The sequence below is a fragment of the Oncorhynchus mykiss genome, chromosome 11, assembly GCF_057628025.1.
Source record: "Oncorhynchus mykiss isolate SJ-2025 chromosome 11, ASM5762802v1, whole genome shotgun sequence".
Classification (NCBI taxonomy): domain Eukaryota; kingdom Metazoa; phylum Chordata; class Actinopteri; order Salmoniformes; family Salmonidae; genus Oncorhynchus; species Oncorhynchus mykiss.
The window spans coordinates 71692577-71711815 of record NC_143032.1 but is presented as its reverse complement, the minus strand read 5'-3'; the positions used below and the strand labels follow the sequence as shown (position 1 = coordinate 71711815).

At 43.8% G+C, this 19239-nt stretch overlaps 1 protein-coding gene across 2 annotated transcripts in view; it reads left to right on the top strand.

Moving 5' to 3' along the window:
- The first annotated feature begins 2195 nt into the window (after positions 1–2195).
- LOC110536318 (G protein-coupled receptor kinase 5) overlaps positions 2196–19239 on the top strand; it is a 66905-nt gene continuing 49861 nt past the window's right edge. For both annotated transcript variants that reach the window (XM_036936234.2, XM_036936235.2), the window contains exon 1: positions 2196–2957. In XM_036936234.2, coding sequence (XP_036792129.1) covers positions 2906–2957 — 52 coding nt within the window. In that variant the 5' untranslated portion in view covers positions 2196–2905. The remainder of the gene's footprint in view (positions 2958–19239) is intronic.

Below are 19239 nucleotides of genomic sequence, written 5' to 3'. Positions count from 1 at the left end.
TTCAACCTTCGTCTCTCCCGAGCCCGTACGGGAGTTGTAGCGATGAGAAAAGATAGTAGCTACTACAACAATTGGATACCACGAAATTGGGGAGAAAAAGGGGGTAAAATTCCAAAAAATAAAATAATTTGTGGAATTTCTTTCCTTCCTAATGTGTTTGAGCCAATCAGTTGTGTTGAGACAAGGTTAGTGGTATACAGAAGATAGCCCTATTTGGTAAAAGACCAAGTCCATATTATGGCAAGAACAGTTCAAATAAGCAAAGAGAATCGACAGTCCATCATTACTTTAAGACATAAAGTTCAGTCAATCTGGAAAATGTTAATAACTTTGAACGTTTCTTCAAGTGCAGTAGCAAAAAACATCAAGCGCTATGATGAAACTGGCTCTCATGAGGACCGCCACAGGAAAGGAAGACCCAGAGTTACCACTGCTGCAGAGGATATGTTCATTAGAGTTACCAGGCTCAGAAATTGCAGCCCAAATAAATCCTTCACAGAGTTCAAGTAACAGACACATCTCAACATCAACTGTTCAGAAGAGACTGTGAATCAAGCCTTCATGGTCAAATTGCTGCAAAGAAACTACTACTAATGGACACCCATGAGAAGAACACACTTGCTTAGGCCAAGAAACACAAGTAATGGACATAAGACCGGTGGAAATCTGTCCTTTGGTCTAGTGTGTCCAAATTTGAGATTTTTGATTCCAACCGCCGTGTCTTTATGAGATGCAGAGTAGGTGAACGGATTATCTCTGCATGTGTGGTTCCCACCATGAAGCATGGAGGAGGAGGTGTGATGGTGCTTTGCTGGTGACACTGTCAGTTATTTATTTAGAATTCAAGGCACACTTAACCAGCATGGCTAACACAGCATTCTGCAGCGATACGCCATCCCATCTGGTTTGCGCTTAGTGGGAATGTAATTTGTTTTTCAACAGGACAATGACCCAAACACACCTCCAGGCTGTGTAAGGGCTATTTGACCAAGAAGGAGAGGGATGGAGTGCTGCATCAGATGACCTGGTCTCCACAATCACCCAACCTCAACCCAATTGAGATGGTTTGGGATGAGTGGGACCGCAGAGTGAAGGAAAAGCAGCCAACAAGTGCTCAGCATACAGTTGAAGTCGGGAAGTTTACATACACCTTAGCCAACTACATTTAAACTCAGTTTTTCACAATTCCTGACATTTAATCTTAGTAAAAATGTCCAGTCTCATCTGGTTTGCGCTTGGTGGGAATATCATTTGTTTTTCAATAGGACAATGACCCAACATACCTCCAGGCTGTGTAAGGGCTATTTGACCAAGAAGGAGAGTGATGGAGTGTGTTCCAGTTTTGTCATACAACACAACGCCACAGATGTCTCAAGTTTTGAAGGAATGTGCAATTGACATGCTGACCCCAGGAATGTCCACCAGAGCTGTTGCCAGATAATTGAATGTTAATTTCTCTACCATAATGCTGTTTTAGAGAATTTGGCAGTACATCCACAACCGCGGACCACGTGTACAAACGCCAGCCCAGCTTCCTCACTTACGGGATCGTCTGAGACCAGACACCTGATGAAACTGAGTATTTTTGTAAGTAATAAAGACTTTTTGTGGGGAAAAACTCATTCTGATTGGCTGTGCCTGGCTCCCAAGTGGGTGAACCTGGCTGCCAATTGGGTGGGCCTATGCCCACCCATGGCTGCACCCCTGCCCAGTCTTGTGAAATCCATATATTAGGGCCTCATGAATACATTTCAATTGACCGATGTCATTATATGAACTGTAACTCAGTAAAACCATTGAAATTCTTGCATATTGCGTTAATATTTTTGTTCAGTATATATGAACCTAAGAAGACAGTCAGAGAATCACCAATGGCATAAAGTCTACTGGTAGGCCTGTATGAGATCTTGAGATAATTGGATGTTGTGTTTGATCAGTTTTCATAATTAAAATAAGTTATTGTGCACCGCGGTTCTTAGGCTTTCCATGTCAGATGAAAAACAGCATTTGAACAACGGACCAATAGCCTATGTATGGGGAACATCAACTTTATCAATATCATTCTTTCTCCCAAGGTCTTTCATCTTCAGTTCTACCGCTTGGCATTGCATTGGGAGGGGATGGCAAGAATGTGCCGCTATCAGATGTCTTTGACAGCCAGACAGGCATACTCAGCAACGCATACGTCATGGGCCAGATATGAACACGCCCCTTCCGACTGGCTGTGTGTTCCACGGGCGATGGAATGGAATATTGGAACCACCAACTTGGTGGATCAAGATTTGCGAACTCTTACTATAAATCATTGAACTTCCATAGACTGTACACTTTGCACACTGTACACATCCAAATGTAACCGAAATATTGACCAGAACCACGGGGGAAACCGCTTAGAGCTCCGCCAAATGTTACAACCAAGATAAAAAACCCAGCCCTTTTTTTTTTTTTATTATGCACCAAGAGGTGGAGCACGTTGAGTCTAGTACACTTCACCAACTCCCACCAGTGCTACTGGTCTGTGCTTCAGCCGCTGTTACGAATGCGTTACCAAAGGATGTAGGTCTTGCCGAGGTCTCGGGCTGTTTCGGGATGTATTGATGGCTCAACAGTCCTATCCTTCTTTGATTCCGCACCAAATTTCGCACGAAACACAACAGTCTCCGGAATTGGAATGGAAATGCCCTCCGGACGCTGTATTCGGAGCCGACAATATGAACCATGCCCTAGTTAATATTACAAGGATTTCCTCGATCGCCTGTGTATAGACTTTCAAGGAATTTGAAATGTATACATTTGATTCGGATTTGGAGTAAAACGAAAAGCAATTTAGCCGTGAAGAGCAAGGTGTTGCTGTGCCGACGTAAAAACAACAACACATCTATTCAGCAAAATCAAAGGATTTTAGATGGAGCTGGAGAATATTGTGGCCAATACGGTACTGTTAAAAGCAAGAGAAGGTAGGTCTTCAAACAGCCTAATAAAATGAATGAACCATTTTGACGCGTAGAATGGGGTTCGAATTCCATTTTGTGTTGAATGCTACAGTGATGCAATCTAAATTGTCTCTGAACATGATATTTATAGATGCTATGCTGCTCTAAAATCTACTTTATACCATACACCACCACCTTCATCGTCACCAAACCACATGTTTTATTGCTTATGATAGGCTTTTAAACCCTTCAATGTATCCATTCCTAGCTCAATGGATGTCCAATCTAGCCAATGTATGTTTAGGCCTGTAGGTTAAAATCGTTTGACAGTCCCTACGTTTGTGAACAAAGGTCCCTCTAAATGTAATAAAAAAAATAACCCCGCACATCAGCTTTAAGTTTTGTTTAACGAATTGTTTTCTGCGTGGTTATGATTTGACTGTAGTAGAGCCCACCAGTGAAACCGTAACCATTCTTTCGCAATATTCGACATGTTCAGACAGTTTGACTAGAACTGGGGTCAAACTCTGGTCTGATGATCATTTGCTACAGTTGGCAGTTGCACATTTATGATGATCTATGACGTGATCGGAATCTAAATGCTATGGTGGTCTCCGTGCAGCAAAATACAGCCTTTTTCACTTCGATACCCCAAACAACCGTGTGATTGGGCACTTAGGTTCTGTCAATTTCATTTTTACCGTCTGATTGTGTTAGGTCATAATCTGTGTGTTCGGCAGGTGGAGAGTTTCGGAGCTGTTTAGTTATTAACCTTCATTAATCTTTAAGGAAATATCCTTTCACGTGCACATAGGCCTATCCCTTCACTTCAGACTCGACCAAGGATCCAAACTGATGAAATTATTGGCATTGCAGTACGTTACTAATGATAATGTAATGGCTCTTATGTCGTGTTTTTGCCATAAAATAATGAGAATGTTATGGCTCTTATGTCGTGTTAATGCCATAAGATACAGCATCCCGTCTATCTGAATACATAAAAAAACTGAGAAGGCTGTGTTCTTCTCACTCTGAGAAATGCACTGTTAGACACACACACACACACACACACACACACACAGAGTTGTGCATGGTGTAATGTGGCTACAGGCTCTCTGTGGAGTTGAGCAGTGACGCAGGAGAAGGCAGTGTTCCTATGGCTGGCCTAGTGGTTATCTCACAGTAATAATGACATACTTATGGATTGGCTGCACTCTGGGTCAAAGATAGGACAGACAGAGAGAAAGAGACTGATGTTTGCAGTCAGTGTACCACTGCCATACAAGGGTCCTTCGTTGTTTTGAGATGCAGCTTGAAACCAGCCTACTACAGTGTCAAATAAAAACTGCCAGATCACAGATGATTCCAAAGAAAATCAGAGCATCAAACAGTCTCTATAGCACAGGTAGTGTATTTGGCAACCAGTCCTCCTCAGGTGATCCAAAAAGATGAAATGGTTTAGTCATGATTGTGAACCACTGCTGGGCCAGGAGTGGGATAGTGTTCTCTAATCTGAATAACAAGGAACTGTCATATGTTCAGATATGTGCAAGATAATGAAAATAACATATCTATTTTGAAGTCATTTTTTGGTGGTGTCCCTTTAAATTGAATGAAATAAGAAGATGACAAGGCGACCCATGACAGATCCTTGTTGTCCCAGCTGCTCTATACCCGAGCCAGCATAGTACGGGTTGGGTTGGCACAACAGTGTGTAAACCATGGTCTGGTACATCCCAAAAACTGAAAGGGGTTTTCATTGGTCATCAGTGGATTCACTGTTGCTTTTTGCTCAGAGTTGATAGTGAAAAGGCAGACATGATCAACAGAGATTTGAACTGTGAAGAACTGATGGTTTATTTATAAGATCTTGTTGAAGATGGCTCCATAACAAGTGATCAACTGTCAACTTATCTTTTGTGATTCATTGCTGATTGGAGTGTGTTGTGTATTGAGTCTAATGAGTGCTTAGTTGTTTAGATTCTGCCTGGAAATGTTAGAATGACTAGGGGCCGTAACTGACAGAGCCCAGAGTGCCAACGGTTGAATGAATGCCTGTGAGATTCTGTCAAAGTCCGGGGTGTACAGGGATGCTCCTATCTGTGTGTGTGTGCTGTGTACTTACGCTGTATGCCGAGGCTGGTTGAGGTCACAGCACAGGGACATAGTGAGAATGTGAATGGAGAAGAGAGAACCATACATATTCCTGTTTGTTTATGCAAGTGTGTCTCAGCCAAGGCTGAACGGAGAGATCCTCATTCCCTGTCCGAATGCTCCCAGAGTCAGAGAGACAACAGGAAAGCCCAGTTTCCACTCAGCTCCCAGTGTTTACGCCAGCGTCCTCACACTTCCCAAATCACTGGAATAAAGTGAACTGTAGCCAAGCAGAGAAATAAAAAGCCATCAATATCCCCTGCCTTCTGCAGAGCTGACCAGGGAGAGAGAGGCCCTATTCCAGTACTTGGTAAATGCATCCCTCTGTTCTCCTTTATTCCTTTGAAGTAAGTAATCATCACTAATCTGACACGACTGAGTTGGTCTAAGCGCAGCTTCACGTTAGCCAATTCAGTCATGTAAGGTAAGTGATCACAAGGGAGGATTTGTTAAGGGGCCAGAGGATGGAGTAGAACTTATTCAGGCCTGCTGAAGAGGACCTTTGATGACATCACAGTTGAGATTCCAGGAAGTTTATCTCACCTGCTCTGTCTCAAATACCAACAAACAACAGAGTAGCTAGTAAGACCTGAGTATAATTCAGAATCAGGAAATCTCCCTCCGTTTCTCCCTGGTGTCCAGTATTCTTGTTTTTGTGGAGGATGCTGAGGGGATGATGCAGTGAAATCCAAACCTCCATTCAGCCATCTCGTCTCTGCTGAGGATCACCTAACAGCTCATATTACCAGTCACAGCCCACAGTGTTGGAAGATGCTGACGTGTTGAACGTAGAAATAATAAAGGTGCAATCCAAAAGTTCTACTTCTCTTGTGACAATGGGGAAAGTTCAAACAGTCAATTTGAATTAAAACACACAAGTACTGCGCTTGTTGTCCTGTTCCTCTGCATTTTGTGCCTTTGCACTCACAAAGACCTTTCCCCTCAGTCCTCCAAAACGTCTTGAGAAGACAAAGTAACTGGAAGTTGAGCATCCGCATTGTGCCTTAAATGCTAGTTTCATCAATGTGAAAGCAGAAGTGTTTTACATGTCAGACTACCCTGGAAGGGTTATAGAACAGCAAGAGCAGCAGTTTTTTACATGTCAGACTACCCTGGAAGGGTTATAGAACAGCGAGAGCAGCAGTGTTTTACATGTCAGACTACCCTGGAAGGGTTATAGAACAGCGAGAGCAGCAGTGTTTTACATGTCAGACTACCCTGGAAGGGTTATAGAACAGCGAGAGCAGCAGTGTTTTACATGTCAGACTACCCTGGAAGGGTTATAGAACAGCGAGAGCAGCAGTGTTTTACATGTCAGACTACCCTGGAAGGGTTATAGAACAGCGAGAGCAGCAGTGTTTTACATGTCAGACTACCCTGGAAGGGTTATAGAACAGCGAGAGCAGCAGTGTTTTACATGTCAGACTACCCTGGAAGGGTTATAGAACAGCGAGAGCAGCAGTGTTTTACATGTCAGACTACCCTGGAGGGGTTATAGAACAGCGAGAGCAGCAGTGTTTTACATGTCAGACTACCCTGGAAGGGTTATAGAACAGCGAGAGCAGCAGTGTTTTACATGTCAGACTACCCTGGAAGGGTTATAGAACAGCGAGAGCAGCAGTGTTTTACATGTCAGACTACCCTGGAAGGGTTATAGAACAGCGAGAGCAGCAGTGTTTTACATGTCAGACTACCCTGGAAGGGTTATAGAACAGCGAGAGCAGCAGTGTTTTACATGTCAGACTACCCTGGAAGGGTTATAGAACAGCGAGAGCAGCAGTGTTTTACATGTCAGACTACCCTGGAGGGGTTATAGAACAGCGAGAGCAGCAGTGTTTTACATGTCAGACTACCCTGGAGGGGTTATAGAACAGCGAGAGCAGCAGTGTTTTACATGTCAGACTACCCTGGAAGGGTTATAGAACAGCGAGAGCAGCAGTGTTTTACATGTCAGACTACCCGGGAAGGGTTATAGAACAGCGAGAGCAGCAGTGTTTTACATGTCAGACTACCCTGGAAGGGTTATAGAACAGCGAGAGCAGCAGTGTTTTACATGTCAGACTACCCTGGAGGGGTTATAGAACAGCGAGAGCAGCAGTGTTTTACATGTCAGACTACCCTGGAAGGGTTATAGAACAGCGAGAGCAGCAGTGTTTTACATGTCAGACTACCCTGGAAGGGTTATAGAACAGCGAGAGCAGCAGTGTTTTACATGTCAGACTACCCTGGAAGGGTTATAGAACAGCGAGAGCAGCAGTGTTTTACATGTCAGACTACCCTGGAGGGGTTATAGAACAGCGAGAGCAGCAGTGTTTTACATGTCAGACTACCCTGGAAGGGTTATAGAACAGCGAGAGCAGCAGTTTTTTACATGTCAGACTACCCTGGAGGGGTTATAGAACAGCGAGAGCAGCAGTGTTTTACATGTCAGACTACCCTGGAAGGGTTATAGAACAGCGAGAGCAGCAGTGTTTTACATGTCAGACTACCCTGGAAGGGTTATAGAACAGCGAGAGCAGCAGTGTTTTACATGTCAGACTACCCTGGAAGGGTTATAGAACAGCGAGAGCAGCAGTGTTTTACATGTCAGACTACCCTGGAAGGGTTATAGAACAGCGAGAGCAGCAGTGTTTTACATGTCAGACTACCCTGGAGGGGTTATAGAACAGCGAGAGCAGCAGTGTTTTACATGTCAGACTACCCTGGAAGGGTTATAGAACAGCGAGAGCAGCAGTGTTTTACATGTCAGACTACCCTGGAAGGGTTATAGAACAGCGAGAGCAGCAGTGTTTTACATGTCAGACTACCCTGGAGGGGTTATAGAACAGCGAGAGCAGCAGTGTTTTACATGTCAGACTACCCTGGAAGGGTTATAGAACAGCGAGAGCAGCAGTGTTTTACATGTCAGACTACCCTGGAAGGGTTATAGAACAGCGAGAGCAGCAGTGTTTTACATGTCAGACTACCCTGGAAGGGTTATAGAACAGCGAGAGCAGCAGTGTTTTACATGTCAGACTACCCTGGAGGGGTTATAGAACAGCGAGAGCAGCAGTGTTTTACATGTCAGACTACCCTGGAAGGGTTATAGAACAGCGAGAGCAGCAGTGTTTTACATGTCAGACTACCCTGGAAGGGTTATAGAACAGCGAGAGCAGCAGTGTTTTACATGTCAGACTACCCTGGAAGGGTTATAGAACAGCGAGAGCAGCAGTGTTTTACATGTCAGACTACCCTGGAAGGGTTATAGAACAGCGAGAGCAGCAGTGTTTTACATGTCAGACTACCCTGGAAGGGTTATAGAACAGCGAGAGCAGCAGTGTTTTACATGTCAGACTACCCTGGAAGGGTTATAGAACAGCGAGAGCAGCAGTGTTTCTTCCTGTTAAAATACTAAGCGTCACTTGTACTTGATTTTTAGGAAGCATTTCCTCTGAGATCTGCTTCTTCTATTCGCTGAGCTGTGGAAGGGAGGCATCTCCATTACTGTGTGTGTGTAAGGAGCTTGTGAATTCCTGTGTGTGTGTGTAATCTTAGCTCTGACGAGGGCAACATCCTGCAGTAGACCCTGTGCTCATGATGCCTGCATGTGTGTGTACGCGCTTCCCCATTCACAACTGTCACATTGGCAGCAGCCGTGGAACCCAAGCCACCTGAACGAACGTCATCAGCGGTTTAAATGAAGGAGAGTAAAGGGAAAAGTGTGTTGTTGAATTCAGATGTGTTGTTGGGATAGCAGACGTGTAGCAACAGAATTGTAGCCTAGGTGCCAGCCTGCGATTTTAGATTCATGCCTCCGTTGTTGGCCAACAGAACAGGCTAAGAGAATAGCATTGCCGATCCATGTCTTCCCTGTTTTCAGATACTGTTGCCCTTTTTTAATCAAGGAAGTTGGTAACCAAGCTATGTTGGATGGATGGCCTCCTCTTACCTGAGGCAATTGTCTTGTTCAACCTCTGTTCTAGAATAAAAGGTGTTCTAGAGTGAAGGAACAAATGTTTTAGAATGAAGGGACGAGTGTTGTATCTAGAATGAAATGCGAACATGTTCTTAAACTGAGAGAAGTTTTCTCGAATAGAGGAAAAGGAATGAAATGATGGATCGTCTGATGAAAACAAACATGCCGATTTTTAGGGCTTTATCTTAAACTGGCAAAACAGACAATAAACCAACATTGTAGTACAAACAACACCATCTGTCTGTCATTGAAAGGTCACAAACACAGACAAGCATTCCCCTCACTTTACTGAGGTGAACTGAGGAGAAACATGGTGAGAAAATGGCAGCTGTCTTTCTAAAGCCAACAGCTACCTCTGACGTGGGGCGGCAGGTACCTGCCACTCTGGGGCGACAGGTAGCCTAGTGGTTAGAGCGTTGGGCCAGTAACCGAAAAATTGCTAGATTGAATCCCCGAGCTGATAAGGTAAAAATCTGTCGTTCTGCCACAGTTCCTAGGCCGTCATTGTAAATAAGAATTTGTTCTAAACTGACTTGCCTAGTTACATGGCGGTTACATCTTTGCAGATGAATGCTATTGGAATGTTAATCACCATTTATTCCCAGGCACCCAAGATAATATGGCTGTTTGCTGAATCAGTGGGTTTTACTTCAGCAATATGTAATGAGATAGACACAGACAAGATGATGGATCTTTAAGATGGTTTTGAAGGAAAGCAAGACAGACAGAGTAAAATAGTGAGGGTACACAGTGGGCATTGTGAAATAGTGTGAGCCACATGCCATAGCTGACTGACTACTGTGTGACCATGTCCACGCTGTCTTGTCAGCTGACTTGTGCTGAATGGTTCATTGGTTATACTGGCAGTGCCCACGAAGGAAGTTGAACATTATGAGACTATTAATAATACATTTTAACAATATTGGAAAAGGACAGTTTTAGGTAATAGGAGATGCCTGCTGGTCAATGTTCCCTCAAATCTTTTCGGGTACTGAGCAAATTTCCGGTCTGCTGAGCGCAAACTTGAACATTGAAAATTCTGTGCAACTTCCAGCCAATGTGTGGTGTTCAATGTAGGCCTGCATTCCATGAGCCTTTTGAGGAAAAACTTGCAGGGCTTTTCCACTTGTCCTTCAGACAAGGTGGTGACTGAAAATGTTTTTTTGTTGTTTGATGCAAGAAACCACGTTTACAAAATAAAACACATTATTATTCCCATACCATTATTACAGAGAATCAGACAAATGATGCTACCTTCTGCCTATTGGCTACTTAGCTTATTCAAGACCGTCTCAAAATACAACACTGCCACTTTACCTAACTGGGCTAATAACTCACTAACTAGCAAAGGATAGAAACAAAAAGTGCACAGGAGGCTACATGCAGCTCTCGCTTTGATCTCAAAACAAGCCAAACTACTCACCACCACAGCTGTATGGCACCGATCCGTATATGGCAATGGTCTATTTGCATATAGGCCTTTTGCTGCTGCTCCAGTTTCAACTATTCTGCCTTATTATTATTCGACCATGCTGGTCATTTATGAACATTTGAACATCTTGACCATGTTTTGTTATAATCTCCACCCGGCACAGCCAGAAGAGGACTGGCCACCCCACATAGCCTGGTTCCTCTCTAGGTTTCTTCCTAGGTTTTGGCCTTTCTAGGGAGTTTTTCCTAGCCACCGTGCTTCTTCACCTGCATTGCTTGCTGTTTGGGGTTTTAGGCTGGGTTTCTGTACAGCACTTTGAGATATCAGCTGATGTACGAAGGGCTATATAAAATAAATTTGATTGATTGATTGATTGCAGCTTGGTTATGCTGCACTGGTCTGTGTAGAGTACGGGCTGAGTCGTGCTCAGTAGAATCCTACTCTTGATGTTTTCTGCCTACAGCAAAATCTCTTGCATAGTTCATTTTGTTTCGGTATGTTGAATGGGAAGTGGCTAATTTTGAGATGATTCCATCACAATTGCCACAGTAAAGGGAAACGATGATAGTGTTAACTAACAGGGAAAACTCTACGAAGTTGAGTGAAGTTAAATCTCATGCTTCTCTCCTTGGGCTGATAGTTCTTCTGGGCTCTGTGCAGCAGTCTCAGTTTAGAGGGAACATTGCTGCTGGTGCTGGAAGGTGTAGGGTGCTGGAAGGTGTAGGATGCTGGAAGGTGTAGGGTGTGTGAAAAACCCTATCATACTAGAGAGGTAAAAATAAAAATCCTTGATAAACATTTGGATAGTAGTTATTACTTCAAGTGAGAGTGATTTTGTCTTAAAAATATACCCGCAAAGTGTAAAATGGTAGTAGATGCACAGTCAACACATTCAGTTTAGTATATGTGGCCCATGCAGGAATCAAACTACTGTAGTACTGCAAGCACCATGCACGCTCCAGACAACTGTGGTTAGATAGTGCATAGTTGACAATCTAGCTACAGGTTTTTTCTTATTTGTCACATGCACCGAACACAACGGATGTAGACTTTACCGTGAAAGGCTTGCTTACGAGCCCTTCCCAACGATGCAGAGTAAAATATATATATATAATAATACAAAGGAAATATGGATGGATCTCACCTCAGGCTTACTTTGTGAGGAGCCTTTGTTGTAAGGTGAGAAAATGCTGCTCGATCGTGTTATAGCACAAGTCTCAGCAAGCCACAGGAGCAAAAAAAAAAAACAGGATTTATGCTCCCTAAAGATTCATGTCTGTTTCAGACATCATTGGCTACTTTGCAGTAGTTTTTCCTAAAAAAAGCTTATTACCTTCTCATGTCCTGACTTCCATGGTGACTGATCTGGCAGGATCAGTCATGATGAACACCTATCCACTATGCAGTGCATTTGTGTGTGGAGCCTGGAGTTTGTTCCCTCAGGGCTTCTCTCAGAGGGCTGAGCCATGACATAATGCTGAGGAGTTTTATTCAGGAGACAACTGAAGATCGTTAATGGATGGGAGGAGAATCCCATCCATGAAAGAATAGTTGAGAGGCCCAGGCCAGCCCGTTTCCTCTCTGTGTGCTTCTGTTTGTTTGTGTGGACACAGAGAAAAATACGGATTTTTTTTTACACACTAGCTGTCGCTCACACATAGCTACAGAGCAAGCCCCCACCCTCATGAACAATCCCCCACCCTCATGAAGTTGAAAGGTAGCTATGGTTCTATACTTTGTGCTGTCATCTGTTGCCTTGTGTAGGAGAATTGTCTTTGTTATTTTAGTTTCTGTCCGTGCATCTATGTTCAATCTCTTTAGACAAACCCAATGAATATTTAATGTTTGAAGTGGAGAATTATCAATATCTATAGGACTACTCATCTCTGAGTTTGGCTTGTGTACATTCACTGTGTACACACACACACACACACACACACACACACACACCAGAAAAGGGAATGAACATGTAGCAGTTAAGTGGTAGACATTGACCCAGTGGCCTCTTAGTGTTGTTCAATTTGGGCTGTTTTCCCAGTTCCCAGACCTTATCAGAGTTATCTATTTAAAGGCTGTTTTTGGTATTCCTGAGTCCCTTGGTATGCCCCAGATCCATCACTAATTTTAGAGCCCCCAGCACGACACATAAAGGGTATATTAAGGAGAAGAGGGTTGCAAGTCCGATACTTGTATGAGAATGTTGGCATACAAAGCGAGAGAGAGTGGAGGACAGGGGAAGGCACAACAGAATTAGCTATTTAGGAGATCACTACCATATATTCCAAATATCAAATTACCTTGGTTACTTTTCCTGAGAGGGAATGTCTTGTGTGGTATTTGGCATACTGCAGCAGTGACACTGGACTTTCAGATGTGTTTGGTTTCAGCAGTGCATGACCAGGCAGTTAACACTACTCTCTTCAGATGAACAAACAATCTGACTGTGTTCTGTATCCATTAATCACACAGGAGAGCGGGAGAACCAGGCGAGAGGGAGAACCAGGAGAGCAAAGGAAAGGGGGTGAACCAGGGGAGGAGAGGGGGGCGAACAAGGAGAGGGGGGTAAATGATGAGAGGGGGACAAACGAGGAGAGGGGAGCGATCCAGGAGAGGAGAGGAGAGGGGAGCGATTCAGGAGAGGAGAGGGTGTGAACCAGGAGAGAAGAGGAGAGGTTGTGAACCAAGAGAGGAGAGGAGAGGGGGTCTACCAAGAGAGGAGAGGGTGTGAACCAAGAGAGGAGAGGGGGTCTACCAAGAGAGGAGAGGGGGTCTACCAAGAGAGGAGAGGGGGTCTACCAAGAGAGGAGAGGGGGGTGATCCAGGAGAGGAGATGGGGCGATCCAGGAGAGGAGATGGGGCGATCCAGGAGAGGAGAGGAGATGGGGCGAACCAGGAGAGGAGAGGAGATGGGGCGAACCAGGAGAGGAGAAGAGATGGGGCGAACCAGGAGAGGAGAAGAGATGGGGCGAACCAGGAGAGGAGAAGAGATGGGGCGAACCAGGAGAGGAGATGGGGCGAACCAGGAGAAGAGATGGGGCGAACCAGGAGAGGAGAGGAGATCAGGCGAACCAGGAGAGGAGATGGGGTGAATCAGGAGAGGAGATGGGGCGAATCAGGAGAGGAGATGCGGCGAATCAGGAGAGGAGATGTGGGCGAACCAGGAGAGGGGAGGAGAAGGGGTGAACCAAGAGAAGAGAGGGGGGGGGGGGGTGATCCAGGAGAGGAAAGGGGAGAGAAGAGGTGATGGGGTCTACGAGGAGAGAGGGTGAACCAGGAGAGGAGATGGGGTGAACCAGGAGAGGAGATGGGGTGAACCAGGAGAGGAGAGGAGATGGGGCGAACCAGGAGAGGAGAGGAGATGGGGCGAACCAGGAGAGGAGAGGAGAGGGGGCGAACCAGGAGAGGAGAGGAGAGGGGGCGAACCAGGAGAGGAGAGGGGGTGAACCAGGAGAGGAGAGGGGGTGAACCAGGAGAGGAGAGGTTGATGAACCAAGAGAGGGTGAACTCTGGTAGAAGAAAGAGGATGGATGAGCTGTCATAGAGAGAAGAGGATTTGAGCATTCAGACAGAGGAAGTATGTGTGTGTGTACACACAGGAAAGGATATGGAGAACAGCTGTAGAGGAAGTGAAGAGCCTAGAGAGGGCCATCGTAATCACTTTAACCCTGTTTCCGGAATTGCTGTGTGAGGCGACTATCTTTGATTTGGTCTTTTTGTGTGTCTGTGTGTCCATGCGCGTGAGCTGTGCACTTATTTGTGTGTTGTGGTTTGATGGTTGTCTGTTTGTGTGTGTTGGAGACAATAGCCTTTTGGACAGAATCAGTCCTATCCTGGGGCAGCAGGCGGCCTAGTGTTTAGAGCGTTGGGCCTGATATCAAAAAGTTACTCGTTCGAATCCGTGAACTGACTTTGTAAAACAATCTGCCCACCTTAGCCCTAATTGCTCACAGAGTGCTGTCAATAATGGCTGCCCAGCTAGCACATAATGTTCTCAGAACCATGTTTTTCGTAGGTGGGATTTTCAGTACTTCAGCATAACGTTTTCTACAGGTTTCCTCATGGTTCTATTTAAAGTCATGTTCTCAGCACATGAATGAAACTTTCCATGAAAACCACAAGAAAAAATGAGCAACGTTCAGAATGTCAGCATCAACACAACTTAATATCCGCTGTGTTGGTTAGTGTGTTCAGGTGTGTTGGTTAGTGTGTTCAGGTGTGTTGGCTGTGCCTTGTTTTCTTTGGAATGGGGTCTGTCTGAATCGACTGACATGAAGAGCTTTGTATGACTTTTCTTTTTTAAACACACAAACAAATGGAATGCTAGCTCTGTCCTGGTGTCGCAGTGGACTAATTCCAGGACTAAAGAACAGAAGATCGTAGGTTTGAATCTCACTGATGCCATGTCACAATCAAAAAAGGAATTTGTTTGCATGATTAATGCCTAAGCAAATACATTTCCATGTGTCCTATCAGTGCTAAGGGTTCAAAACAGTTAACCTAAATGAAACATGTTCTCAGAACGTGATTTAATTACCTTAAAATAACTCAGAATTTCCTTTCTCGGAATGTTAATAAAACCTCCCAGGAAAACTTTCAGCAAACCATGGTAAAATGTTCTCAGAACGTCCCTGCAACCTAGACATGTATGTTCCCAGAACAGGCAAAATTGACACCGTTAAAAACGGTCTGGAAACTTGTGGCTTTTTCCCAGAACCAATGGGAAACCAAAAACGTACGTACCCACAACTTCCAACGAACTTAATGTATTATCTGGGTGATCCCATGCCATGATCTCACTCTCCAAGGGAGTCTCAGGGAGAATGGGATATGCAAAAAAAAACACATTTCCATTTCACCACACACTTGTAGAAGTTATGTACATGTGTGAAACAGGGCAAATATAAGTGCCCCCTATTTGATCTCTTTGACCTAAGATTGGATCAGGTCAAAGGTTTAGTCTGTACCATTTGCAATTTTTTATCACTTTTCATGTGTGGTATATTTATAGAACAGGAAAATTGTGACACCTGACACTTACCCGTACAGGAGAGTAACCCCCCCCCCCCCCCCTCCTCTTTCACTCACTCTCCAATTCTAACCTTAAAAAATGTATTCGGGATTGGTGTCCCTTCCACGGGATGCTTGAGCTAACGTAGGCTAATGTGATTCGAATGAGGTTGTAAGTAACAAGAACATTTCCCAGGATATAGACATATCTAATATTGTCAGAAAGCTTAAATTCTTGTTAATCTAACTGCTCTGTCCAATTTACATGAGCTATTACAATGAGAGAATACCATGCTATTGTTTGAGGAGAGTGCACAATTTTTAACATAAAAAGTTATTAATAAACAGATTAGGCACATTTGGGGAGTCTTGATACATCATTTTTAACAGAAATGCAATGGTTAATTGGATCAGTCTAAAACCTTGCACATACACTGCTGCCATTTAGTGGCCAACATTTAAATTGCACCTTGGCTGAAATAATACATTATGGCCTTTCTCTTGCATTTCAAAGATGATGGTGCAAAAAAAATATGAAAGAACGGTTTTTATTTTCTTTGTATGATCTTTTACCAGATCCATTGTGTTATATTTGCCTTTCACATTTCCACGAACTTCAAAGTGTTTCCTTTCACATGGTACCAAGAAAATGCATATCCTTGCTTCAGGGCCTGAGCTACAGGCAGTTTGATTTGGGTATGTCATTTTAGGCAGAAATTGAAATAAAGGGGCGGATCCTTAAGAGTTTCACCCTAAACCCCCTAGAAATAGCATTTGACCTTGTAGGGACTAACAAAATGTCCCCAGTTGGTCAAATTTTTGTTAGTTTATTCTTAATTCCACAGAAGTATATTTAAACATGTCCACACACACAATCTTGTACAGCTGACAGTTCAGTCCCATTCAAAATCCTATTTTCCCTAACCTATACTTTACCTTATTATTTATTTAACCAGGCAAGTCTGTTAAGAACACATTTTTATTTACAATGACAACCTACCCCAGCCAAACCCTAACCTGGACGACTGTGCCAATTGTGCGCCGCCATATGGGACTCCCAATCACAGCCGGTTGTGATACAGCGTGGAATCGAACTAGTGTCTGCAGTGACGCCTCTAGTACTGAGATGCACTGCCTTAGACTGCTGCGCCACTCGGGAGCCTAAAACCTTAAACATATTTCTAACACTAACTGTAACCTTAACTCTAAACCCCCTAGAAATACGGCAGTTAAGCCACTGTTCCCAGGGCGCCGAAGACATGGATGTCGATTTAAGGCAGCCCCCCCCGCACCTCTCTCATTCAGAGGGGTTGGGTTAAATGCGGAAGACACATTTCAGTTGAAGGCAGTTGTCCCCAGTTGGTCAAATTGTTGTTTGTTTACTATTCTTGAGGGGACTTCTGGTCCCCACAAGAATAGTTAAACATGTCCACACACACACACACACAGACACACAGTGTTGTACGAGAGACAAGCATCAGATCTCAGAGGTTGTGAGGTCAGGGACCGGTCTGACCACCTCTGTCAAAGGCAAGCCTGTGTTAACAGACCGACCACTAGAGTCCTCAGACAGACGCTATTTCTAACATCACCGTTGGTTGCCAAGACACGCGCGAAGAGATCCAACCTGTTACGCTCAGGCCATTGTGTTCAGAATCAATTCCCTGGAGTTGGTTGATGAAACTACTATTCTTATTTTGTTACTCTGTACATTTTTGACGTTTGATATATTGATCATGATTTGTATAAAGTATGTCATGTAACAGAGTGTAAAGCCTGTTATCTGTCTTTATTTTTCCCCTGTATGACTGTGTGATCTCAATAAATGTAAAAAATTTAACAACAAATTTAAAAACTTAACAACACCAAAACAGAGGTCATTGTCACTGTACCAAACTATGCTTTAAGTCAGTGGTCACCAACCAAGGCATTCCTTGAACCATTTCATATGTCTGAAGGTACAAACTGGCTTTCTGGCGGGCCCGTGTCGAGCAAATCAAGTGCACTATAGACCTATCACTGGCCAATCAGCTGGCTCAGATTACCGTGTCTGCAGCAATGTAGCAGGCGTAAAAGAAAGTTACAGCAAAGCTGATACTGAGATTTCTAAACTTTTAAAACCATGACTAGAGAGACGGTCAACGAATACTGGAAAGAGCTGCTGTTTTTGTGTGAGTTCATGTTTAAGTTCTTAATCAACACTGTCAACACCTTGTTCCAACACTTTTATAACCCATTAAATGTGCATTCTCCCTACTTGCACTGCAAGCAGCACTGCAGTTGTAATGAATGAGTAGGAAAGTGGATCCATAGGCTTGCGTTGTTATTATTAGCGGTTTGGGTCTTCTTTATATAGAGGAATATTTCACTTTCTCTGGTCATAGGAATAACAGCATGAATTTGTGCACGAGGCAGAAATAATGTGACTTGAGTTTTGCCATCAGCTGGAAGACTGTGTCCCCTTTTGGTCAGTGTCAGCGGAGGAAAGGTAGAGGGGAGGGATGTTGAGAGGCGGACCCTTAGTCTGCTGCTCTCCCTCCACCCAGTAAAATAAAAAATGAAAGGATTTATATGTATGATCACTCAGATGTGCCTCACAAGTAATGCAACAACTGATACATTACCGGTGTGATCATATAGCCTACCTCCATATAGCCTACCTCCATATAGCCTACCTCCATATAGCCTACCTCCATATAGCCTACCTCATATAGCCTACCTCATATAGCCTACCTCATATAGCCTACCTCAAATAGCCTACCTCATATAGCCTACCTCATATAGCCTACCTCAAATGTTGAAATATTATTTAAAACAAATGGTCTGAGAAGAATGCATTGGCAGGGAAATTCAAGCAAAGCCATTATGCTGTGATAATGTTTTGGGCCTATAGCCTACTGCACACACCTCATTACTATAGTACTCTTTTTTTTAAATAGGTTCATGTTTAAAAAGAATGACGAGAGATCTCGGCTTGCATTTTGACTCGCAAAGTGATCTCGACTCCAAAAAGGTCGGTGACCACAGCTTTAAGTTGTAGCAACATATGTATTGCATGGAACATACACTGGGTGTACAGAACATTAAGAACACTTTCCTAATATTGAGTTGCCCCCCCCTCACCCTTTTACCCTCAGAACAGCCTCAATTCGTCGGTACATGAGTCCATCTTGAGTCCACAGTTGTCAAGTTCGCTGGATGTCCTTTGTGTGGTGGACCATTCTTGATACACATGGGAAACGGTTGAGCATGAAAAGCCCAGCACCTACTACCATACCCCATTCAAAGGCACTTAAATATTTTGTCTTGCCCATTCACCCTCTGAATAGCACACATACACAATCCTTGTCTCAATTGTCTTAAGACTTAAAAATCATTTTTTAACCTGTCTCCTCCCCTTCATCTACAGTGATTGAAGTGGATTTAACACGTGACATCAATAAGAGATCATAGATTTCACCTGGTTAGTCTATGTCATGGAAAGAGCAGGTGTTCTTAATGTTTTATACACTCAGTGTATGTCATTCTTTCTGTGTTCATTAATCGTCTATGAGTAAAGCCAGGAGTTTTTCCTAGTCAGCTGAGGTCACATACGCAGGCTATAAGTAGACGGGACTGGTCAGTCCAGAGTTTTTCCTGCTCAGCTCACATGACCAGTAAAAAACTACTGGCCCTAGCTATGAAAAATATTAAGTCTATGACCCCCACTAAGTAGTTTACAATGAGACAAAAGACACTCCGAAGAATAGTACCGTGTG